The sequence below is a fragment of the Salvelinus namaycush genome, chromosome 25, assembly GCF_016432855.1.
Source record: "Salvelinus namaycush isolate Seneca chromosome 25, SaNama_1.0, whole genome shotgun sequence".
In the NCBI taxonomy this organism is placed as follows: Eukaryota; Metazoa; Chordata; class Actinopteri; order Salmoniformes; family Salmonidae; genus Salvelinus; species Salvelinus namaycush.
Window position 1 is genome coordinate 12,376,044 of NC_052331.1, and position 25,025 is coordinate 12,401,068.

Genomic DNA, 25,025 nt, shown 5'->3' on the forward strand with positions numbered 1-25,025 from the left:
ACTGCTGCGCCACTCAGGAGGCCCATTACTGTCGTTTTTATTTTGGTGATTTTAGTTCTGATGATATTATAAAATAATATCGCACTCCATTATCTTTTCTATATGTTTTATCTGGCTTTAGTCGTTTAAGTTTACACTTTTTATTTTGAGTCGCGGCAATGATTTAGCAGTGGCGGCAGGAGAGATTGGAGGCTGTTTTTAGGTCACTGCCTCGCCTCTGTCCAGGCCCGGGTATAATTGTGTCTGCAGCTTAGCCCACTCAGGGTCCCCAACAAAGGGGCTTTCATGAGTGGCTGGTGACCCACATGGTGTCTATCATGACGCGTTCCTTTCACCACTACACCCTCTATGACTGTAGAACTTATGGAGGCTATGGCATTTTTACACATGGACTTTTGTCATTTGTGTTTGTGAAAAATTGTTATCATAGAGACACTAACTGTTCATTGTATTAGAAACAAACTATTGTTGAATTAGTCTAGTTGGTACTTTTTTCACGTTCAACTCAGGCTGGGTGATTTTACTATATACCAGTATTCTTGCACAGACTGGTTTGGGTTTTTAATTTACTTTCTATAATGGTATTTTTAATGTTTCAAAAAAATTAAATAGTCCAGCGCCTGTAGTGTCCGTTTTTATAGTTTACTCCAGTTGCTATTGGTCATCTTTCTCCCCCTCCTGCTGCATACCACTCCCACACCAAGCCCTGTCACTCAAGGAGAGAGCAGTTGCTCAACCAGGGAGTCATGAGCACTTTTTTACCATTCACTTCTTCATGGTCAGATAGATGCAACGAGGTGTTGGTGACAACTAGTGATGGCAATTTGAAATTATTTCAGTATTTGAATAACATAATGATATCTGGATAGTCGAAGTACATGTTTTCAATTATTATAATCATTTTTTTTACTTCATTGGAGACTTGATCACACAACTCAAGAGGAACTGCGGGTAGTGGTGCGTAGGTCAGCTGTTTGTTCACCTGCTCCTGCCTGCAATTACTAATAACGCATCTGAAAACGCCTGACTATTTGTGATGAAGTGTCAATCTGAGGCCCGCACCCAATATTTTATCTTTTTAATTATTTTATTTTTTGGGGACAGGGGATGCATTATTTTGTTTTGTAATTTAGATATGTTTCTGCTTATAATTTCAGACATTTTGGTAGGCTATGGTAGGCTATTTGTTAGTCAACTTGTCTATAATTAGATACATATAGCTTCTCTTGTCATATGTTGCCCTAGAAGACTAAATAAACCCTTGCTCAACAGAATGTGGTTGAAATACTATCATCTTTTATGATGAAGATGGCACCTCTACAGATCGTATCTAACGGAGCATTGCATTCTCTCAAGATGCAGAAAGAAATTAATAATTTTTCTCCACTCCTGTTCCCAAGTCAAAATTTTGCCTACATTTGGTGTATACATTTACTGCAAGAACTGCTTAATTCAGCAGGAGTTAAGGCTATAGCCCTATTCACACGGTACTAATATTACCAGAGAACGTTGGTTATGTATTTATTACCCCAGAATGTCCGTTCATCTAGTTAACGAGTTTTTTTCCAAACTGCCTCCTGTAATTCTTACTTTTTTAAAATATAAATGGACAGTTATGACGTTTTTTGAAGTGTGAAGATTTTTCAACCAGTTCAGGCAATTTCAGGCTACACTGATAACATCTTTGGTATAGTGTCGCTATAATATTTGAATTGAGGACGTGTGATCAATATCATTAGGATATTTTAGCTATCCGCAGTAGACATCCTAAATGCCCCCAAGCCTTCAGATGTGAGCTAAAGAGCTTCACATTTTATTTGCCAAATACAACAGGTTTAGACTTTACAGTGAAATGCTTACTTACAAGCCCTTAACCAACAATGCAGTTAAAAAATAATAAACAAAAAGATAAACAAGAAATATAATACAAAAAAAAGATTTAAGAAATACAAGTCACAATTAAAGAGCAGCAGTAAAATAACAATAGCGAGACTATATTCAGGGGGCACCGGTTAGTCGAGGTAATATGTACATGTAGGTAGAGTTATAAAAGTGACTATACATAGATAATAACAACAGAGTAGCAGCAGTGTAAAAGAGGGAAAGGGGAGGTCAATACAAGTACTCTGGGTAGTCTTTTGATTAGATGTTCAAGAGTCTTATGGCTTGGGGGTAGAAGCTGTTAAGGAGCCTTTTGGTCCTAGACTTGGCGCTCCGGTACCGCTTTCCATGTGGTAGCAGAGAGAACAGTCTATGACTAGAGTGGCTGGAGTCTTTGACCATTTTTAGGGCCTTCCTCTGACACCGCCTGGTATAGAGGTCCTGGATGGCAGGAAGCTTGGTCCCAGTGATGTACTGGCCTGTACGCACTACCCTATGTAGTGCCTTGCGTAGGCCGAGCAGTTGCCATACCAGGCAGTGATGCAACCAGTCAGGAAGCTCTCGATGTTGCAGCTGTAGAATCTTTTGAGGATCTGAGGACCCATGCCAAATCTTTTCAGTCTCTTGAGGGGGAATAGGTTTTGTTGCGCCCTCTTCACGACTGTCTTGCTGTGCTTGGACCATGTTAGTTTGTTGGTGATGTGGACACCGAGGAACTTGAAGCTCTCAACCTGCTCCACCACAGCCCCATCGATGAGAATGGGGGTGTGCTCGGTCCTCCTTTTCCTGTAGTCCACAATCATCTCCTTTGTCTTGGTCACATTGAGGGAGAGGTTGCTGTCCTTGCACCACACGGCCAGATCTCTGACCTCCCATAGGCTCGTCGTTGTCGGTGATCAGGCCTACCACTGTTGTGTCGTCGGCAAACTTATTGATGGTGTTGGAGTCGTGCCTGGCTGTGCAGCCGTGGGTGAACAGGAGGGGACTGAGCACGCACCCCTGAGGGACCCCCGTGTTGAGGAACAGCGTGGCGGATGTGTTGTTACCTACCCTTACCACCTGGGGGAAGCCCGTAAGGAAGTCCAGGATCCAGTTGCAGAGGGATGTGTTTAGTCCCATGGTCCTTAGCTTAGTGATGAGCTTTGATGGCAATATGGTGTTGAACGCTGAGCTGTAGTCAATGAACGTCATTCTCACATAGGTGTTCCTTTAGTCCAGTTGGGAAAGGGCAATGTGAAGTGCAATAGAGATTGCATCATTTGTGGATTTGTTGGTGCGGTATGCAAATTGGAGTGGGTCTAAGGTTTCTGGGATAATGGTGTTGATGTGAGCCATGACCAGCCTTTCAAAGCACTTCATGGCTACAGACTACGGTTACCTTAGTGTTCTTGGGCACAGGGACTATGGTCGTCTGCTTGAAACATGTTGGTATTAGACTCAGACAGGGAGAGTTTGAAAATGTCAGTGAAGACACTTTTTTTTAGGCTATGGATGAGAAGGGGAATTTGTTCAAACATTTAGCTCAGTTGTATGCTGCTTTGCGATCTATTAACAGCAAGTGTTGCATTAAATAGGCACAACCTTTTTTTTGTGATGTATATGGCGATGTTCAAGTCATTCCCACAAAACGTATAAACAAAAGCGTTCATTGTGAAGTTGCAACACGGTCTTGCAACAAAAGTTGATACATGTAGGCCCTTCATATATAGGCTAAGCGCAGCATTTTATTCAATTTATCGAATCGTTATAGTTTTCTTGCTCAAACATCGAGAAACACCTGTAAAACTTAGACATTTCTCTCAAAACACAAGGATGTCGATTCGCACGGCACTAGTATTATCAGAGGACAAACAGTAAGTTATTCAGGTTAGTCAATGCCCAGATTTCAATTTCCATTTAACCCATCCAAACGGTAGGCTACGGTTTCCTTGACATGCCATAGACCTATTTGAAGTCCCTTCTTGTGACTGTCAATTTTTTATAGTGCCTCGCAATCATCCTCTTTTACCACTTCATATCTTTTCAAAACATTTTCTGGCCCTCCCATCTCTTTATTTTTGACTCTCCTTCCCCAGCTTTTGTCTTATTGAATTGAATTTCGACAATGTCCTTTTTGCCTCCGTGGATAAATATGAACTTTTTCTGCCGGTTCCCAAAAGCATTATTTGGCAAATGGCTGTGTAGGCAATTTGGTGCGCGTACAGTTAAGTCCTAAAGTTTAGGTTTATGCACTAATACCAGATAGCCTAAAATAATTAAAGAAAAACCTCAATGTAGACTATATAAATTGCGCAATAATTATACATTTATAGATTTTTAAAGGTATTGTTTATCTTTATTCAACCCGCCCAACAGCCATAAAAAATATGTAATGACCTCGGCATAAAACCCATCCGCGGGGAGGGGTGACATAAGAACAGGGACCGGTGTGACAGTGTGTGTATATTAAAAGAAAAACGTGCCCATCCCTAGTGACACCGATGCTGTTTTTTTTTGACAAGCATTCTATAATTACACTATTAGTTTCTGTCTGCTAGTTTATTTTCTTAGCAAATGCTGGCTGAAGGGAATTGTGTTAGCCGCTAATGCTAACTGCTAGTTAGCTGGCTAGCTAGTAGGGATGTGAAAAATGGAAAATGTTTCTTAATGTTTAAACGGCCATTTAAAAAAAATCTGTTTTCCCTTAAAATAAGAAATTAATATAATTCCACGTGGATTCACACTCCAGCTTCGCTGCTAGAGCAACAGTTTGGTCTCACGATGCGTCCCTTTCGGATGGTTATGGCGTTGCACCAGGGCTACCATTACTGTACCTCAATTCCACCTGGCAAAGTTAACATTTCTTTCTCGTTTAACTTCTTAAAGTATTGCCATACAGGACTTTGCTGCTGTCGCTTGCCTTTCTCTGCCGTTGTTCCAACTGTTAACGACAATGATGTCTTTTTAATTTTTAAAAATGTAACCTTTATTTAACTAGGCAAGTCAGTTAAGAACAAATTCTTATTTACAATGACGGCCTACCCCGGCCAAACCCTAACTTGGACGACGCTGGTCCAATTGTGCGCCGCCCTATGGGACTCCCAATCACGGCCGGTTGTGATACAGCCTGGATGTAGTGGTGGAGTGTCGACTCCAAAATAATTGATTGCTCAACTCCTTGCACATCGACTCAATTTATTTTTTCCCCATATCATACAGCTCTGTGTGTGGAAATTAAAACGAAAGTCCAGGAAATGCAGAAATTGGTTAAAATGCTGCAATATTGTTGTTGGAGTGAACATTATAAAACATTGTGTTCCCACCCTGGTGTCATGAACTACTCATAAAGCATATTGTGAACTTTTTTTATTCAAAAACATAAAATATCACGAATTAGAAAAATAAGTTCAACATCCAAGTGTTGGAGAGGCCTCGATGAACATTAATGGACTAGCTGTGTTGTGAGGGAGCTTGTTGCCAATGGGATGCTTCCCCTCAGGGGTTCTGTACTCCTTGTACTGCTAGTGCTCTCCTTCTTGCAAACTGCTAGCCCATGACATGTAGTCCAATCATATTCTTTATCACACTAGTAGCCTATACGCATAGACTCAGTCACATTAGCCGACAGCTCTGCACAAACAGCCGGAATAATCTAGGTTTGGCGGGTGCTAGGTGAACTCTACCTACCCCGAGGCATAGTGCCAACTGTAAAGTTTGGTGGAGGAGGAATAATGTCTGGGGCTGTTTTTCATGGTTCGGGCTAGGCCCATTTGTTCCAGTCAAGGGAAATCTTAACTCTAGAATGCCACTGTATTCTGTAGATGATTCTGTGCTTCCGACTTTGTGGCAACAGTTTGGGGAAGGCCCTTTCCTGTTTCAGCATGACAATGCCCCCGTGCACAAAGCGAGGTCCATACAGGTTTGTCGATCGGTGTGGAAGAACTTTACTGGCCTGCACAAAGCCTTGACCTCAAACCCATCGAACACCTTTGGGATGAGTTGGAACACCGACTACGAGCCAGGCCTAATCACCCAACCTCACTAATGCTCTTGTGGCTGAATGGAAGCAAGTCCCCAACATTTAGTACAAGGCCTTCCCAGAAGAGTGGAGGCTGTTATAGTAGCAAAGGGGGACCAACTCCATATTAATGACCATGATTTTGGAATGAGCTGTTCGACAAGCCCGTGTCCGCATACTTTTGGTCATGTCGTGTACTTCAGATATCCAGTGAGAGTACTGACAGATTTTCATCTGCTGTTGAGCCATTTTTTCCTATTCTGAATTCTCATCCTGAGTCGGTGGACAAAAGCCTCTTTAGTCATACTTACTAATCAACCCAGGTTACTAATGATAAACCCTTGCCCTGCTCTAACTGGTTTCCTCTTAATGTCATCTCTCCTCCTCAGATAAGGACACCATCAGTAAGATCCGGGACCTGCGGATGAAAGCAGAGGACTATGAGGTGGTCAAGGTTATCGGGAGGGGTGCTTTTGGAGAAGTGCAGTTGGTGAGGATCACCATTATGGTTATGCTAATTTGTCCACAGTGAATTACATCAACTGTCATTTGTCTGTCTGCTTGCCCTTTATAAATCTGGTACAGACGTATGAAATAATTATATGGCTTAAGTCTTTGTTTTCATCTGTATGAAAGCCCAGTATACATCCTAAGAAGACTGTTCTCCCCTCTCTCCCAGGTAAGACACAAAGCCACGAGGAAGGTGTACGCCATGAAGCTGCTTAGCAAGTTTGAAATGATCAAAAGGTCGGACTCTGCTTTCTTCTGGGAGGAGAGGGACATCATGGCCTTTGCCAACAGCGCCTGGGTTGTGCAGGTATAGATAATTGAATAACACAGTTTATTTTTATAGTGACTCCCTAGTCTCGTCCTCACTTTGCCTACTAGGAACAATCTGCAAGGAAGCCCGGTGATTGAGTTTCATGTAACAGAATATTCATGCAATTTCTAGTTTTGGCTCTTTTCCTGTCCATTCCTCCTACTTATGTTTGGTCACTAACCCTTAGTCACCCCCCCCCCCCCAGCTGTTTTATGCGTTCCAGGATGACCGTTACCTCTACATGGTGATGGAGTATATGCCCGGTGGAGACCTGGTCAACTTGATGAGCAACTATGATGTCCCCGAGAAGTGGGCCCGCTTCTACACCGCTGAGGTGGTGCTGGCTCTAGACGGGATCCACGCCATGGGCTTCATACACAGGTATACTTACTGGACTTCTCTTTCTCTTCACCTCCACTGTAAAGGTTGCTCTTGAATGTCTCCACTTCTATGTCAGTTCTGTCGTGGCAGTTCTCGCCTCTCTGAATTGGAGAAAGCCGCTCTTTCTCTTGACTGGGTCTTAAAAATGGCAGTTTAATGTACCGTTGTTGGTTTGAGAACGCTTTGGTTTTATAATATCATGTCTTAGGTTCGAGTGCTGCTGGTTTGTTATATTACTGTCTTTTTTGTCTTTTCAGGGACGTGAAGCCTGATAACATGTTGCTAGATAAAGCGGGCCACTTGAAGTTGGCAGACTTTGGGACCTGTATGAAAATGAACAAGGTAGCTATCGCACTAGCCTTCCAATTCACCACAACTGAAAATGAGGAGTTAGTTGACACTTCAACACCCTGTAGAGTAGACTGTTGGTCTTCTCGGATCCTGAAATTGAGATCCGAACTGAATTGGATCTGCAAAATTTCGATCCGACACAAACAGGACCCTTTTTTTTTTTTTTTTTTTGACCAGATCCAACCCAAAATATGTCAAAGATGATGGAGAATTTTATCGGACATTACCCAGTTTATCAATAACCTAGAGATTTACCATTCAAATGAATGATTACCATTATGTAGTTAGATTGGTAAACAACAGTCTAAATGATTGTTTGACTGTATAATTGATTCATTAATGCATACATCAAATAATCTAAATGTTCAAATCATTGATATGGAACTCAAAAGGTCTGGATCAAGTGCCATCTGAGACGAGCTAATTCGTCTTCTTTTTTTGCCGTGGTATTGTTTTGGTATCGAGTATCGTGATGGTATCGAGTTTCGTGATACTAAACCTGGTATCGAAGTCAACATTCTGGTATTGTGACAACACTAGTTGCAGGTTTGCTATAGCGAGCTCAAGCCAGCCCGAGAGAGAGAGGCAGACAGGCGGAGGAGAGAATGCTTTGACTGAACTGACTGCCATGCGTAGCAAAAGTAATTTAAAGAGGATATTTATTTTCATCAGGTTATCTTCAGATATAATTAAGGATCTGATCGGTATTTAACTTATTTTCAGACAGATCCGAGGTCTGTGTACACCGAGCGTGATCCGACCCGGTATCCGAGGGTTAACTACAGAATTTAGCTTAGTGATAGTTAGGGATGGGCATTTTGAGATGATTTTACTATTCAAATAATATCTTTATTTTTTTAATATCCCCCCCTCCCAAAAGAAGTTGGTCTTGACTCTCTTGATCAATCAAAATGAAGCAAATGCATATGGCAAACAGCTTACGCAACAGGGCGAAGAGATGTCAGATTTTTGCCATCCGTGATGGAAATGATTTTGAAACTATAAGGTTTCTGTTGAGTGTTAAGGTTTTGTGGAAACTCCATTAGGTTTGTGCCTGTTATTGCTATTCGAAGTAGCATATCGATGTCAGGGCAGGCTGGTGGGCCAGTTGCTTAGCCTTAGCTCAACGTATGGTTAGAAAAACTATATTTAAAGTTTTATTTAAATAAGAATTTCACGGTATAAAATATCGCAAGGATCATTTTAATTTAGACAAAGCTTTTTCATAGTTTTTCCCCAAAATTTACTCACTGAAGTAATCGAATTCTAACATCTGTTTAGATATTCAATTAATCGATTAACCGTGCCTGTCCCTAGTGACGGTTCATCAATCTTTAGAACGGTTTAGCAGTTTAACATATTTACTTTCCATTTTTCCTCTTATATATCAGCACGTAGGCTTACAATTTATTTGCTTTCTTGAACTGTGACAGCTTATGCATTTTATGCAGATCGTATAAAGCATTGTACGATGCGACACAGCTGTGTTTTATAAATACAGTAGTACAGCAGTTTAATATGAGGCTGTGTTTCAGGATGGTATGGTACGATGCGACACAGCAGTGGGAACACCAGACTACATTTCGCCAGAGGTACTAAAATCCCAGGGAGGAGATGGATATTACGGCCGGGAGTGTGACTGGTGGTCCGTGGGAGTCTTCCTGTATGAAATGCTCGTTGGTGAGTCGCAATACGTGTCTTATTCTCACACTGTTACGATGGGAAACAAACTGATCATATGACCCTATTGTAGTTCTGGAGCAGAGTATTCCCATTATCTCGCAGACAGGACATAACAAATTCCCCTTGTTAGTACTTAACATCTTTCCCTTGTTTTGTCATGTTGTATAATCCTGCACTAAAGAAACCATGAATCCATACTATACAATGATGAAGTTGAAAATAATACTATCATGTATTTTCACATTAGCCACTGGTTGTAAATCACATGTTTGATATTTTATTAGGATCCACATTAGCTGTTGCAAAAGCAGCGCTAATTTTCCTGAGGTCCACGCAAAACATGACAATATAGAACATCAATAGACGAGAACAGCTCAAGGACAGAACTACATATATTTAAAAAAAAGGCACACGTAGCCTACATATCAATGCATACACACAAACTATCTAGGTCAAGAAAATAACATTTCACACACACTGAACCTGGGTGGATGTGATCTCTGGAATGACCCCGGACTTCCAGTGTTTTTGTTTATCGCGTGTGCTTTTTCAGTATGTTTATTTGTGATGGTTTTGTCGGAACTTATTGTAGACATTCCAGTAACCTAAAAGGAGTGGATAAGATATTTAACCGGCAGATCCAAAGATTATGGTTCGGCATATGGATCAAAATTGGTTAAGGTGAAAGGTAGACGTAAAGTTAGGGTTAGCAAACCACCATTGTGAACCATTGAAAATCTGTCTGTATATACAGTGCATTCGTGAAGTATTCAGACCTCTTGACATTTTCCACATTTTGTTACGTTAATGTCTTATTCTAAAATTGATTAAATAGTTTTTACCCCCCTCAATCTACACACAATACCCACATAATGACAGAGTAAATACAGGTTTTTAGAATTTTTTGCAAATGTATTAATAATAAACAACTGAAATAATACATTTACCTAAGTCTTTAGTTATTTTACTCAGTACTTTGTTGAAGCACCTTTGGCAGCGATTACAGCATTGAGTCTTCTTGGGTATGACGCTACAAGCTTGGCACACCTCTATTTGCGAATTTTCCCCCATTCTACTCTGCCGATCCACTCAAACTCTGTCAGGTTGAATGGGGAGTGTTACTGCACAGCTATTTTCAAGTCTCCTTATATGTTCGATCGGGTTTGGGACAAGAGACATGTTCCGAAGCCACTCTTGACCTTGTGCTTAGGGTCGTTGTCCTGTTGGAAGGTGAACTCTGGCCCCAGTCTGAGGTCCTGAGCACTCTGGAGCAGGTTTTCATCAAGGATCTCTCTGTACTTTGCTCCGTTCATCTTTCCCTCGATCCTGGCTAGTCTCCCAGTCTCTGCCGCTGAAACACTTCTCCACAGCATGATGCTGTCACCATAGGGATAGTGCCAGGTTTCCATCAGATGTGACACTTAGCATCCAGAGAATCTTGTTTCTCATGGTCCGAGAGTACTTTAGGTGCCTTTTGGGAAACTCCAAGCGGGCTGTCATGTGCCTTTTTACTGAGGAGTAGCTTCTGTCTAGCCCTCTACCATAAAGCCCTGATTGGTGGAGTGCTGCAGAGATGGTTGTCCTTCTGGAAAGTTCTCCTATCTCCACAGAGTAATTCTGGAGCTCTGTCAGCGTGACCATCGGGTTGTTGGTCACCTCCCTGACCAAGGCCCTTCTCCCACGATTGCTCAGTTTTGCCGAGCGGCCTGCTCTTGGTGGTTCCAAACTTCTTCCATGTAAGAATGATGGAGGCCACTGTGTTCTTGGGGACCTTCAGTACTGCAGATATTTGTTGGTACCCTTCCCCAGATCTGTGCCTCGACATAATCCTCTCTCGGAGCACTACGGTCAATTCCTTCGACCTCATGGCTTGGTTTTTGCTCTGACATGCACTGTCAACTGTGGGATCTTATATAGACCGGTGTGTGCCTTTCCAAATCATGTCCAATCAGTTGAGTTTATCACAGGTGGACAATCAAGTTGTAGAAACAACTCAAGCATGATGAATGGAAACAGGATGCACCTGAGCTCAATTTCGAGTCTCATAGCAAAGGGTCTGAGTACTTAGGTAAATAAGGTATTTCTGTTTTTTATTTGTAATAAATGTGCAACATTTTCAAAACCTGTTTCTGCTTTGTCATTATGGGGTATTGTGTGTAGATTGATGAGGAAAAACAATTTGATAATTTTTAGAATGAGTTTAACAAAAAAGAAAAGGGGTCTGAATACTTTTCGAATGCACTGCACTAGCTAACCCCAATGCCTGTGGTTTTGTGTGCCTATAGGTGACACACCGTTCTATGCTGACTCGTTGGTGGGGACGTACAGTAAAATCATGAACCACAAGAATGCCCTGACCTTCCCTGATGACAGCGACATCTCCAAGGATGCCAAAAACCTTATCTGTGCCTTCCTGACTGACAGGTCAGGATGATGATGGTGGTTCAGAGGGGCCCGACTTAGAAAGAGAGGTTATAGTCTGAAAGGGATAGTGCGAGATTTATCTACTTGCCCAGTCAGCTTAACTCGTTGAAGGAAGTTAACGGTAGTTTTGCACGCAATTGCTAACTAGTTAGCGCAATGACGAAGTCTATGGGACCAGCTAGCATTGCGCTAACACATCAAGATGCACACAGACAACACAATTGTATCCAGAAGTTCATCTGACTGTGTCAATTAAGCCCTTTATCTATTTACCCAATCTCGCACTATCCCTCTGTCTTGTTTCACCAATGATTTTCTGTGTGAACAAATAGCTAGAAAGGGAATAGTGTTATGAACTCATTGATTGGATTAGACTTAAGTCTTTGAGTAATTACTTAAACATCGAGCAGTGATCTTTTGAAGAGCTGTCAATCATGTCTAAATGCTTTCACTGGGTTGTGCTCAGAGACTGTTAGATCCAAAGCCATAGACTTTGATTAATAATGGACATTATCGGTGGATTGCAGAATCGCTAAACTGTACATTCTATGTTCCTGTGTTTAATTTGTCACCAGGGAGGTAAGACTGGGTCGCAACGGGGTGGATGAGATCAAGAGACATCCTTTCTTCAAGAACGACCAGTGGACATGGGAGAACATCCGAGATAGTGAGTTCTGTTCAGGTTTCATGCTTCCTTTGTAACGCCCCTCCCCTTCATTCTGTATTGTTCTGTTGACAAATGTTACAGATAGCCAGACATGCTATAATACATGTTTTACTATTGACCTACTAAAGACAGTCCCAGGAAATTTCAGAATAAGAACCATTCATTTCATTCAATATCACAACCACTGAATTCCACGATTTCATTGTGTGAACCTAGATGGTTGATTTGCGGGTGAGAATGGGGAGGAAAGCGTTCCTCGGTCGTGTCCAGTAGGTAGAAAAACATTTTGAAACTGGGAGGTACTACCTAAACTTGTCCAATAAGAAAGGCTCATTTTGGTTTTCTGTTTCAAATCGTTTTTGCTGCGGTGTACCCCACTGAACAGGAGCCTGGCGTTAGTATTCATGTGGTCTCCGGCTACAACAGACAGATTAGAGGCGGGAGGCTAAATGTAAATCGAGTGGCTGTAGCATCTCTCAGGGTCGCTTGAGCTTTCAAAAGTCTGCATTTTCAAAACGCAGACCAACTAAAAAGCTGCGTTTTTAATAGATTTCACCTGCGTTCTAATTAAACAAACAGACAAATATATATACATGGGTCCTCTCGGTGTTCTAGAATGCAGGAAAATACAGGTCAGTTCAAGAGAATGTGAAAACGTACTTTTCTTTACCCTATCATGTCATTATAATCAAGAATCTGAATGATATTATAGCCACAATATACTTGTAGCCCAGAGTTCAGGTGGGCCTTCGCGCTTCAGCAAACAAAGGAAAGGAGGGGAGCTCAACAACAATGACAAAAATTATGAGAAGGAATACTACCAAGAAATACTTCAAAAAGGACTAATTAGATAAAACGTGTTGACACACTCACGAAAATGGGCTAATCAAACACTGGTTCCAACTCGAGCAAACAAACTAGTGTGAAAACGTCAACATGGCAAACGTTGTCAATGTGCACATGCAGCCTATCTTACTTCTTCATTTCCCTCCCTCCGTTTCTCCCTATTTTCTCCTTTCGGCAGCCTGGTCAAAAATTTGTTTGACACCCCTGTACTAGAGCCTTATCAAAGTAAAAATTTCGTGACTACGGTGCCCCCATTGAAATTGTCATTAGTGTCTGTGGGTTCTGGGAGCTGCATGGAACACTGGACATGGGGAGGACCACAGAAAGCACCCCGAGCTGAGCGTGTGCTGGGAACACGTTGCAAATTCCATTGACAGAGACACCCGCTGCGTACACCCTCCCCGCAGAGAGAGTGGTTGTCAGCGAGAGGTTGGGAGGACGGATGAGACTTTTCAGATATTTGCAGCGGGTCTATTTAAATATAAAAAGTTGGAACTTGAAATTGAACGTCATGGTCAGTACCTGAGTTTTCAGCATGCAACACAGATTAAGTTTCTGCATGAAATTCTGCGTGAAAGCGACCCCTGGCTCTTCATGAAGTAATCTGAAGTGCTGCGGTCAGCGCTTTGGCTTGGCCACACTGTCCCCGGCCCTGCTCTGGCCTGCCCTGCCATGGCACCAGCTGTCCTAGCTAATACGTTGTACTGTGTTGACTGTCAGACTGAATGCTGGTGTTTTAATAGTTGATGCATTTGATCTCAAAGCAATCTAGCCTGCGTCCAAATGTAGGCTAGATTGACAAGAGACTGTTTATATAATATAATGGGGGAGATAGACTGACGTATTTGACAGTAGAAGATTGTCATAAGCCGAGATGAGAGATGTAAAGGCTGCTTCTTGCACCAAAAGCCAGTTTTAGAAGTACAGTACATGCCTCAGTTTAGGACTGACATTTCCTCTACAACATGCTCTCAACTCAGTGTGGCTCTGCAAGTCATAGAAAACTAGTAGAATACTTCTCCATCTGCAGTGAGTCATGTTTCTCTCTTCTCTCCTCCACCTTCTGTCCATCCGTGTTTCCAGCGGCAGCCCCGGTGGTGCCTGAGCTGAGCAGCGACATCGACACCAGTAACTTTGACGAGATCGAGGCGGACCGGGGAGACGAGGAGACCTTCCCCATACCAAAGGCCTTCGTGGGCAACCAGCTGCCCTTTGTGGGCTTCACCTACTATAGCAGTCATCAGTAAGTCTTACTCTGCACAGTCAGGCTTCGACTACTACAGCAGTCATCAGTAATGCTCATAAGGCCCTTTTCCTGGAGAATTTCCATACATTTTTAGTCCAAAATGGAGTCCAGAATATGTATTTGCACTGTCCACTTAGCCAGGCTTCACCTAGGCTTTTCCTGGTCAGCTCAGTTGGTCAGGAAAAACATCAAGGCCCTAACCACAGTCGAAATAGTCAGCCTGCACCTACTGTAGCAATCATCAGTTTGTCTAATGTCAACTACAGTCATCACATTCTAGGCTGCACCTATTAGAACAGGGGTGTCAAACATACGGCCAGTGGGCCGGTTCCGGCCCGCGAACACATTCATTCCGGCGCGCGGGCGGTTTGAGTAAAACAAGCTTTGGGGAATTATAATGGACCTACTTTTATAGTCTCTTCACTCTGTCCAGCTTGCTAACAGTCATCGAAACGAATGGTAGACTATCAGGAAGCGTTGGAAATTCTAAAAGCCATGGATATGGGACTATTTATTGCCAACTTAGAGAGCGAGGAAATATAATCAATTTTAAGTGCGGCCCTCCGGACCTCGGTGGAGAACGAATGCGGCCAGCGGGACCAAATTAGTTTGACACCCCTGTGCTAGAGCCATTAGCCATTTTTTATACCGCCACAGAAATACAATGCAACCTGTATAAATCACCCAGAGCTTGTTAGACATGTACACGTCTCAAACTGCAGGCTAGGTAACCTGACCTAGATAACAACCACCACATGTTTGACCCATAAGGATGTGTTTTCACGGTGTGGTCAGGTCATCCGTGGCTCAGGTCAGGGAAGTGTGGTCCTATTGTTTCCTCTGACAAGATCTGATCGTCCTGTTGTGGTCTATTCTCCAGGTTTTCCCGGAGCTCCAGCACCAAGAGTGTTGACAAACGCAGCAGCTCCACTAAGGAAGACAAGAGCCATGTGAGTACTCACTTGGATATTAAAACGAGACACTGGAGTTGCGTTACTACTTTCTGCGTAGACAAAAAAAAGACGGCAAGTTTGTTATTGGAATGGACACGATTAATTGAATGTCCGAACGGATGTTAGTATTAGATTACTTGGGTGAGTTCATGAATAAAAAAAATATAAATAAGTGTAGGCCTATTTTAACAATGGAAAAAGCTTTGTCTAAATTATCCTTGAGACATTGTTACCTACAAGGACATACAATCACATTTGAAAAGTGTTAATTCAATAAAATGTGAATGTTATAATGGTGCATTGAGCTAGTGCTGCTATTTCCCCGACCTTAAAATGGCTATTACAGGCGCGCACCTAGCAATTTCCACAGGACCTGACACAGATCAATACAAAACACTCACCAGAAAACCTTTTGGTATCAGAATCAGTTCTAGACATGGCGGAAATAGGACTTCTTTCTTACTGTTGCCATTACTCCAAACTACCGGATTAAAGCGGTCTACTTCTGCCATGTGCATTTGCGTCATTACCCTAGTTTATTGACATTTTAGTCATTTAGAAGACGCTTTTCCCCCCCAGAGTATCTGTTTAACGTATTATACGTTGTTTATTGTTCAGCTGGAGAACCTGCAGAAGAGGATCTACCAGCTAGAAGAACAACTCCACAGTGAGATGCAGCTGAAGGACGAAATGGAGCAGAAGTGCAGGTATACAACCTGTCAATCAGTTCCAATAAGTTCCATCTCAAGCTAAACAAATACACAATGCTGGTTTTGAGGAAGAAAACAACCCGTATGTCTTTTTAAAGAACAATGCTCTTGATCTCAAGTAGTTCCTGTTTTAGAAGACCAAGCAAAGCAATTTAAAGTGCAACTCTGTGTCTGTCTTTAGGACCTCGAACACAAAGCTTGACAAGATCATGAAAGAGCTGGACGAGGAGGTGAGTGAATATCTCGGATTCTGCAACATATGAAGGCGAATGGATAATAACGATCTACAGTAGTCTGCAAAATGGGTTAAAAAAAACAACACATAATATAGGGCCTAAATGCTCCGTACTTTGAGGACTTACTCCTGTCCTCCCTCCCCTCCCAGGGCAACGTGAGGAAGGGTGTAGAGGCCAGCATGTCCCTGCTGGAGAAAGACAAGATGATGACCCAGCACCGAGCCACCGAGTACCAAAGAAAGGCCGACCAGGAGGCCGAGAAGAGACGCAACTTGGAGAACGAGGGTAAGGATGGTTTTTGTCCTCTCTCATTCACCCGATCATTTAATCTCTTTTCAATCTCCCCGTTTTAGTCCAAACCTCTGTTTATAATCGTGTCTATAACATGTGTTTTTAACACTGATTATTAACAAATATGATCATAGGCATGTACAGTATTACAGTACTTGTTCTTAAAGCAGAATGTATACAAGTGGTTTGGCCATTATATTGACAGGGTTTGTACAGGGTTAATGCTACAGTATAATCCATGATGAGATCTCTCCCCAGGGCTGTAGTGGTTAGCGCGTTGGGCCGGTAACCGAAAGGTCGCTGGTTCAAATACCCGAGCCGGCAAGGTTAAAAATCTGTTAAGGTGCTCTTGAGCAAGACACTTAACCCTCATTTTCTCCAGGGGCGCCGTACTACTATGGCTGACCCTGTAAAACGACACATTTCACTGCACCCGTCCGGTGTATGTGACAATGCATATATATTTTTGTAGCATCCCTCTCCTCCCTGATGTTAGGGAGCGTCCCAAAATGGCACCCTGTTCCATATAAAGTGGACTACGTTTGACCGGGGCCCGTAGGGAATAGGGCGCCATTTAGGTCGTAGCCTTGATCTGGCCCGAACAGATGTTTGTCCCAACTGGATTACTACGCACCCTGGCCGAGCAAGACTAGAGCTGCTTGACCCGCTGGTTGTCTGCTAACCTCTGACTAGCGGTCTTAACCCAGACACACACCATCTGAGATCCTCCCATTAACTGGGACCAGTGGCTCGATGTGAGTTCAACCACAACCAGATCCGATACCATAAACGAAGCACTTTAAATGCAACGCGTGAGCAGGTCCCATGCACAAAAAAACTTTCTTGATAGTCAGTTTAGTGTAGCGTCATGTTTTGAAAGGGACGTTTGTGTGTGAAGATTTACTTAATCTTTGATTGACTCCTCTTACTCTCTCTCATCTCAGTGTCCACTCTGAAGGAGCAGCTTGAGGACATGAGGAAAATCTGCCAAAACTCTCAGGCCTCGAATGACAAGATCCTACAGTTGCAAAATCAGGTACAGTATCACACACACACACACACACACACACACTGCTCTCTTTGATTACCATCTACACAGCACAGGGGTCAATGTAGTAGTCGGCTCATCCAATCAAAGAGTCAGAATGTCTGTCAAAGGTCAGAATCTGGGTCAACGGTACAGACAGTGAAGGGGATGTGTGAGGGATGTTAGTTTTGAGGGATGTGTGAGACGGGTCAAGGAGAGGGCAGGCCAGGTTTTAACCACAGATCAAGGATCAGATTACTCCACTCTAAATCAGAACCTTAACCATGACAAGGATGAACAATATCTGACCCGGTGTCATCACCCTATGGCTTTGTTGCGTTACATGCATTGATGTTTATCAGCAAATTGAAGTAACTTTTTATTTTCATAGAGCAAAGTGAAAGACACTGAGGAAACAAGGCCTCAGACTGGATTGGTATAGACCTTTCAGAGAGCAGAAGTAGTCTTGGCCTATTAGGTATTACTAGAAGCGTATGAATGAATATCATTCCATTCACAACATTAGACGTCCTCCCACATGTTGGTTAAGAAACCCAACTGTCTCAATCAAACGTTCTGCAGCAACTGAGCGGATCGTCTGTGTCAGGAAGTAATATTGACTCTGAGCTTTCCTAATGTCCGTTTCCTTGACTGACAGCTGGAGGAGGCCAATGACCTGCTGCGGGCAGAGTCGGACACGGCAGCGCGGCTGAGGAAGAGCCACACAGAGATGGCCAAGTCCATGAGCCAGCTGGAGGGGCTGAACCGCGAGCTGCAGGAGAAGAGCCGTTCGTCTGACGGGGGGAGGGCACAGCTAGAGAAGGAGCTGCTGCAGCTGCAGAGCACCCTGGACTCTGAAAGGAGGTGCTACAGCCAGGGATCAGAGGAGATCCACGAGCTGCAAGGTACCATTTGGCTACATCCCAATTCTCCACACTTCTCCCTAAAGTGTGCACACTAATCTTTATTCTGATCCCCATTAGCCGAAAGCTACTCTTCCTACGGTCTATACATACAACAACAAATACATAGCTAAGCACTCAGCTAAGCACGGTCTCTTACACCAATCAAAGGCTCTTAAATCTATGTAGGGGGAGTGCACCAGACAAGGAAAAGGGTGGCGATTTTGGACACTCGGGGCCCAAAGACTGCACTCATTGTTCTATGAGTAAATGTGACTATGACATGACTCTGTGTTTGAGTAAATACGAGGCGTCTGACTTGCATGTGTTAGAACTAGAATGGATGAATGTGATTGCCTACACCCATTTTAAGTTTGCTTTACAGTAATACCTCAGTCACTCTTACTTAGATGTTCAACTAACTTCAAATGATCTGAAGTGAACTCACTCGCTATTTAAAAGACAGCTGGGGATTATAAGCTCCAGTTTTAACCATTCTCATTCATCACATTAGACATGCCCAGGCACTGCCCAAATGCCTACAGAACTCTTTGTACAGTAGGAGAGGCTTGGGGGTGAATATATCTGAGGGATTGTGTTGAAATATTGCTCTTAATTCAGACTGAATTTGAAGTGGTACAGAAGTCCACATTGACTAGAAAAATAATACTTTATTGTCCAGTGTCCTTACAGTCCAGACTTTTGTAGAGAATTAGTACAGATATGGTGCGTTTAGCACGTCGCACGAACCACTGTTTTGATGGTGACTCTCTGTGCGTCTGTAGTGCGGATGACTGGTTTTCAGGAGGACAATAAGAACTTGGAACTCAGCCTGTCCAAAGTGGAGGCGGAACGCAAGCAGGCCCAGGAGAGGAGAAACAACCTGGAGAAGGTTTGTGCCCTCCAAGTCTCTCCACACGTCACATACAAACCCATACTATGCTTTCTAATGCGAACACAAAACCCGCCGTTGATATCCAGTTACTTGTGAAGTCCACCTACTGTCAGTAGGGGTCCAAATCGAAGTATAAAAAATAAAACAGCTGTGCTCCTTATTAGCTATTTTCTTTTCCATTTTAAAGTAAATCAAACATTTAGACGAATAAAAACATCTTGCGGTGGGATAACCGAATGTACATCTAACTGGTATTTTATTCCCAGTGTCTCTCCCATAAAGATCAGCAGAATGAATGTTTTCCTGATCAAGATGGACACGCTGCTAGTATGCAAATGTCCATTCTAGGTATTCTTTATGTAATTCAGTGTTGTCTCCCAACAGGAGAAGAACAACCTGGAGATTGACCTGAACTACAAGCTGAAGACTCTGCAGCAGCGTTTGGACCAGGAACACACAGAACACAGAGTGACACGGGCCCAGCTCACTGACAAATACGAGTCCATTGAAGAGGCCAAGTCAGCTGCCATGCATGGTATTTCTGAGCCTGTGTTAGAGCACACCCTCCCCACCACTACCATTTGTCTCCTTTTTCTGTCTGTCTGTCTTTTTCTCCCCCCCCCACCTACACCACTCATACCCAGGGGGCACTGGATGGATAGGGGCGGAATTCAGGGAATGTACTCCGCTCCCCTCCATGTGGCATGTCGAGACTTTACCCCCCTACGTATTAAAAGCTGGACCACATCCCACCTTCCAAAAACAGAAATGACTGAGACTAGCACTGTTTGAAGCAACATTTACTTGTCTTCTAGCAGTTGTTTCAGTCCTGACCTTTTCGATGTAGTTTATTTGAAATGACTGAGCACAAATGTCCTATTCAATCTGTCGGTGAGATCCTCCATAGAATAATGGATGGATAGTTGTGACACATCTTCCTTCCTTTCTTCCCTCCAGCGGTGCAGCAGAAGGTGTCGGAGGAGAGCGGGGCGAGGATGCGAGCGGAGAGCAGGGTGGTGGAGGTGGAGAAGCAGTGCTCCATGCTGGAGTTTGACCTCAAGCAGTCCGTGCAGAAGATGGAGCAGCTGATGAAGCAGAAGGAGAGGCTGGAGGACGAGGTGAGCACCACCGGATGTTAACTCGTACTGTCTGGGGTGGATGCCCACAGTCACGTGCTTAAAACCTTCAACTTTGCATCTCTCGTTCAACCGTCAGACTTATCAGACGTCAGTCATGAATTGTTACTAATGGCAAATTTCACAGTAGTTAGGATTCAGGCCCACTGTAAACGTTGACGATTTTATTTTGTATTTTTTAACCCAAGACGAAATCTCCTGGTATAACCTGTGTAGTTAGGACATACTGTTTCTTTTGTGTCCTAACACATGGGGTTCCCTCCCCCTTTCCTCTCAGGTGAAAGGTCTACGGATGCAGCTGGAGCAGGAGTCCAGTAAAAGGCTGCTGGCCCAGAACGAGCTGAAGTGCCGCTCGCAGGAGGCCGACCGGCTTAAGAGCTCGGAGAAGCAGCTGAAGCAGGAGATCAACACGGCACTAGAGAGCAAACGGTCGCTCGAGTTCCAGCTCGCACAGCTCACTAAGTGAGAATACCCTCCAAACTAGTCACATGTCGTCACAGCCCACCACAGTTTGACTTACCCCAAATAATAGAGTATGTTGAGTTTACCACTAGTCCCTTATACAAGGGTCAGAGATCTTTTCATCCCCCTAATGTTTATTATAGTTGGGATGGGGGTTGGGTGATCTGATCCTAGATCTGTGGGTAACTTCTAGCTGGATTCTCAACAGGCCCACATTGAGCATCGTCTCAATGCATGTTACCTCCCTTCCAAATGAGTGCATTACCTGTCAGCCACACTTATCGGTCTTCATTAGCTCAACTCTATTCTGAAAGTCTAATATTCTGTAATAGTCTTTAGCTCAACGTTTTTCCTTCCTGCAGCTAGCTAATACTGCTTTGGGAGTCAAGATGTTAAATGGCCCTACAATTGGTTGTTATTCCAGTAAAAAGGCTCTTATTCCAGTTTAGGGGGTAACTGTGGCAAAGCTGCCCTCTGACAATGTTTACACCACAGGATTAAGGATTAGTCTGCAGTCCAGCTCCTCCCACCAGACCAGACTGACTGGACTGTTAATCCGGCTGCAGAGCGCTCTGTAGGTTTCTGCCTACGGAGCTCTGCAAGGAGTGGTGGTGGTATTCCCCAGCTAATTACAGCCCTGGCACATACTGGATAGTACAGTGTCATTAGGTTCATAATCTATACACACGTTTTGTGGCTGAAAAGTTTGATCGCTTCTTGATGATTTTATCTGAATTTCCCTTTCAACACTGATTTGGTTGTTTTGAAACTCCAATATGTTAATCATGTGGTTTGTGTGTCTGTCTTCCAGGCAGTACAGGGGCAACGAGGGACAGATGAGGGAACTTCAGGACCAGCTTGAGGCCGAACAGTATTTTTCAGTGAGTAGGACCCATCTACCCCACTCTCCGACAAACTGTCTCAGTGGTTAACTTAATTGCCATATCTCCTCTCTACCCCCCCAGACGCTTTATAAAACTCAGGTGAAGGAACTGAAAGAGGATATTGAGGAGAGGAACCGGCAGGTCCAGGAAGCTCACAAGAAGGTGCAGGAGCTGCACAGCGAAAGGTAACAAATCAGAAAATGGAAACCGTTAAAAATCAGGCATTTGTCAATGTAGCAAGAATGTGTATTGTAGTCATACGTTGTACTTCAAATATGGGGTGCATCTTTTTTTCGACCACTCTACTTTCAAATCTCCACGCAGAGTGATTTATTATTCCATTTTAAACCATGTGTGTCCATCCTCCCTCCCACCAGGGACTCCCTGTTGGCCCAGCTGGATCTGACAGTGACCAAGGCGGAGTCGGAGCAGCTGGCCAGGGCGCTCCAGGAGGAGCAATACTTTGAGCTGAGCCAGGAGAACAAGAAGGCCACGGCCAGACACAAGCAGGAGGGCACCGAGAAGGATGCCACCATCGCACGGGTCAGTTACAGCGTGCCTCAATACACACCGCTCTCCTGGATTGTAAATGAATGTCAGGGAAAATGTATCTACCCAGAGGAAACAACAGCTTGGTATACTTTCAATATTGGGATATTTAATTATTGTTTTTGTGTGTCTCAGGCAGCTGTAGAACACCTACATTTAAACCTCTGAATGCATCTCTCCCCAGCTTGAGGATTCCAACAAAACCCTGACCAAAGATGTGGAGAACCTCAGCAAGGAGAAGGCCGAGCTGAACAATAAGCTTCGCATTCAGGAGGAAGGTAGCGCCAAGACTCAATTTTCATAATTTGGTCTAATTACTATATTCTAAGTCTTTGGGTAAGGTCAACATAGGCCCTTATATGTCCGCGATGGGTCAGTTAGATCCCTGTAGGACTGTCTAGTTTCCTCAGGCTGTACCCTTCTCCTGCAGAGTATGCCTCCCAGAAAGAGGAGATTACAAACACAATCAAGGCCAACTACGAGAAGGTTCTCAGCACAGAGCGCACGCTCAAGACTCAGGTGAAGACACTTCAACCTTACACGGCAATTTACATTACAGAACGCTACATCAATAGTTATGAGCTCCTTATTTACATCCAAACACTTCAACCAGTTGCCCCAATTTGTTAAACCTCAACCTTACCTGAACTGGTTACCCTATTTGATCCCAACCCTCAACCGTGTCTCTCCAGGCGGTGAACAAGCTGGCAGAGATCATGAACAGGAAGGATATGAAGCTGGACACCAAGAAGAAGGGCAACACGACCGACCTGAGGAAGAAGGAGAAGGAGAACCGCAAGCTGCAGCTTGAGCTCAAACAGGAGAAGGACAAGTTCAACCACATGGCCATTAAGAACCAGAAGGAGCTCAGTGAGATGCAGGCGGTCAGTAACACATTATCAGTCAATTTAACAGTAGGGTCAAATTGGTCTGAAAGTCATCTGACGATGATCATGGGAACCTTTTAATTAATAGTATGCTTTAAAATAGGACAAAAAAGCACCCTTTTTAGGTAAAAGAGTGAGGTAATTGGACAGTTAGGAAGATTTAGTAAAATACATTCCTAATTTAGAACAGAGCTAAAAGTCAATAGTGAAAGGCAGTGCTACATTTCTCCTTGACGGTGCTTCTGAGCTTCCCTAAAGTGACTGCATATTCATTGTTTGCCTCTCCTCTTCTACAACAGCAACTGTCCGAGGAGTGCACGTACCGCAATGAGCTGCAGATGCAGCTGGACAGCAAGGAGAGTGACATCGAGCAGCTGAGGGAGAAGCTCAACGACCTGCAGCTGCGCATGGACAACTCCAGCGTCACCAGCCTGCAGATGGACGAGACGGACAGCAACATCGCCGGTAAGTTCACCGCGCGGGTCGGCTAACCGAGGGCAGCTGTGTCAAAGGACAGGCTAGGCCAAACATCCTCAAACCCTGTTCGTGATGAGCCACAGCACACATGATTCAGCGAATGTGGGATGATGCTAATCTGGGACAAAAATCTACAGTACTACAGCTCTCAATGAGCAGGATTTTGGATCACTGAACTAGATGTTTGGTCCATCAGGCTAGCTTTAATGATCCAACACGAACCCTGGCATGATTTAAATCTTATCAATCCTAGCCATTCCAAGTTATTAAACCATTCCATGACTGGTTGAGCTATGACAGTATTGTTCTGAAGCAGTGAAGTACCTAGAGTGCATTCGGAAAGTATTCAGACCCCACATTGTAAGTATCACATATACAGTTGAAGTCGGAAGTTTACATATACTGAGGTTGGAGTCATTAAAACTAGTTTTTCAACCACCACAAATTTCTTGTTAACAAACTATAGTTTTGGCAAGTCGGTTAGGACATCTACTTTGTGCATAATTTTTCATATTATTTCACTTATAATTCACTGTAATCACAATTCCAGTGGGTCAGAAGTTTACATACAATACACTAAGTTGACTGTGCCTTTAAACAGCTTGGAAAATTCTAGAAAATGATGTCATGGCTTTAGAAGCTTCTGATAGGCTAATTGACATAATTTGAGTCAATTAGAGGTGTACCTGTGGAAATATTTAAAGGCCTACCTTCAAACTCAGTGCCTCTTTGCTTGACATCATGGGAAAATCAAAAGAAATCAGCCAAGACCTCAGAAAACAATTGTAGACCTCCACAAGTGTGGTTCATGCTTGGGAGCAATTTCCAAACGCCTGAAGGTACCACGTTCATCTGTACAAACAATAGTACGCAAGTATAAACACCATGGGACCACGCAACATACTTTGGTGTGAAAGGTGCAAATCAATCCCTATAGATCCCTATCAATCCCTATAGAAAATGTGTGGGTAGAACTGAAAAAGTGTGTGCGAGCAAGGAGGCCTCCAAACCTGACTCAGTTACACCAGCTCTGTTAGGAGGAATGGGCCAAAATTCACCCAACTTATTGTGGGAAGCTTGTGGAAGGCTACCCAAAACGTTTGACCCAAGTTAAACAATTTAAAGGCAATGCTACCAAATACTAATTGAGTGTAACTTCTGACCCACTGGGAATGTGATGAAGGAAATTAAAGCTGAAATAAATCATTCCCTCTATTTTTCTGACATGTCACATTCTTAAAATAAAGTGGTGATCCTAACTGACCTAAAACAGGGAATTTTTACTAAGATTAAACGTCAGGAATTGTGAAAAACTGAGTT

At 43.4% G+C, this 25,025-nt stretch overlaps 1 protein-coding gene across 2 annotated transcripts in view; it reads left to right on the top strand.

The window, feature by feature from the left end:
• Positions 1 to 25,025, top strand: part of LOC120020258 (rho-associated protein kinase 1-like) — a 68,103-nt gene that overhangs the window by 35,601 nt on the left and 7,477 nt on the right. For both annotated transcript variants that reach the window (XM_038963804.1, XM_038963805.1), the window contains exons 3-27: positions 6,268 to 6,368; positions 6,558 to 6,695; positions 6,904 to 7,079; positions 7,337 to 7,421; positions 8,966 to 9,110; positions 11,399 to 11,537; positions 12,113 to 12,204; positions 14,134 to 14,293; positions 15,177 to 15,246; positions 15,868 to 15,956; positions 16,141 to 16,189; positions 16,345 to 16,480; positions 17,431 to 17,522; positions 18,172 to 18,418; positions 19,201 to 19,307; positions 19,695 to 19,845; positions 20,268 to 20,428; positions 20,724 to 20,908; positions 21,720 to 21,789; positions 21,874 to 21,977; positions 22,170 to 22,335; positions 22,526 to 22,619; positions 22,772 to 22,860; positions 23,034 to 23,225; positions 23,528 to 23,693. In XM_038963804.1, coding sequence (XP_038819732.1) covers positions 6,268 to 6,368; positions 6,558 to 6,695; positions 6,904 to 7,079; positions 7,337 to 7,421; positions 8,966 to 9,110; positions 11,399 to 11,537; positions 12,113 to 12,204; positions 14,134 to 14,293; positions 15,177 to 15,246; positions 15,868 to 15,956; positions 16,141 to 16,189; positions 16,345 to 16,480; positions 17,431 to 17,522; positions 18,172 to 18,418; positions 19,201 to 19,307; positions 19,695 to 19,845; positions 20,268 to 20,428; positions 20,724 to 20,908; positions 21,720 to 21,789; positions 21,874 to 21,977; positions 22,170 to 22,335; positions 22,526 to 22,619; positions 22,772 to 22,860; positions 23,034 to 23,225; positions 23,528 to 23,693 — 3,204 coding nt within the window. The remainder of the gene's footprint in view (positions 1 to 6,267; positions 6,369 to 6,557; positions 6,696 to 6,903; positions 7,080 to 7,336; positions 7,422 to 8,965; positions 9,111 to 11,398; positions 11,538 to 12,112; positions 12,205 to 14,133; positions 14,294 to 15,176; positions 15,247 to 15,867; positions 15,957 to 16,140; positions 16,190 to 16,344; positions 16,481 to 17,430; positions 17,523 to 18,171; positions 18,419 to 19,200; positions 19,308 to 19,694; positions 19,846 to 20,267; positions 20,429 to 20,723; positions 20,909 to 21,719; positions 21,790 to 21,873; positions 21,978 to 22,169; positions 22,336 to 22,525; positions 22,620 to 22,771; positions 22,861 to 23,033; positions 23,226 to 23,527; positions 23,694 to 25,025) is intronic.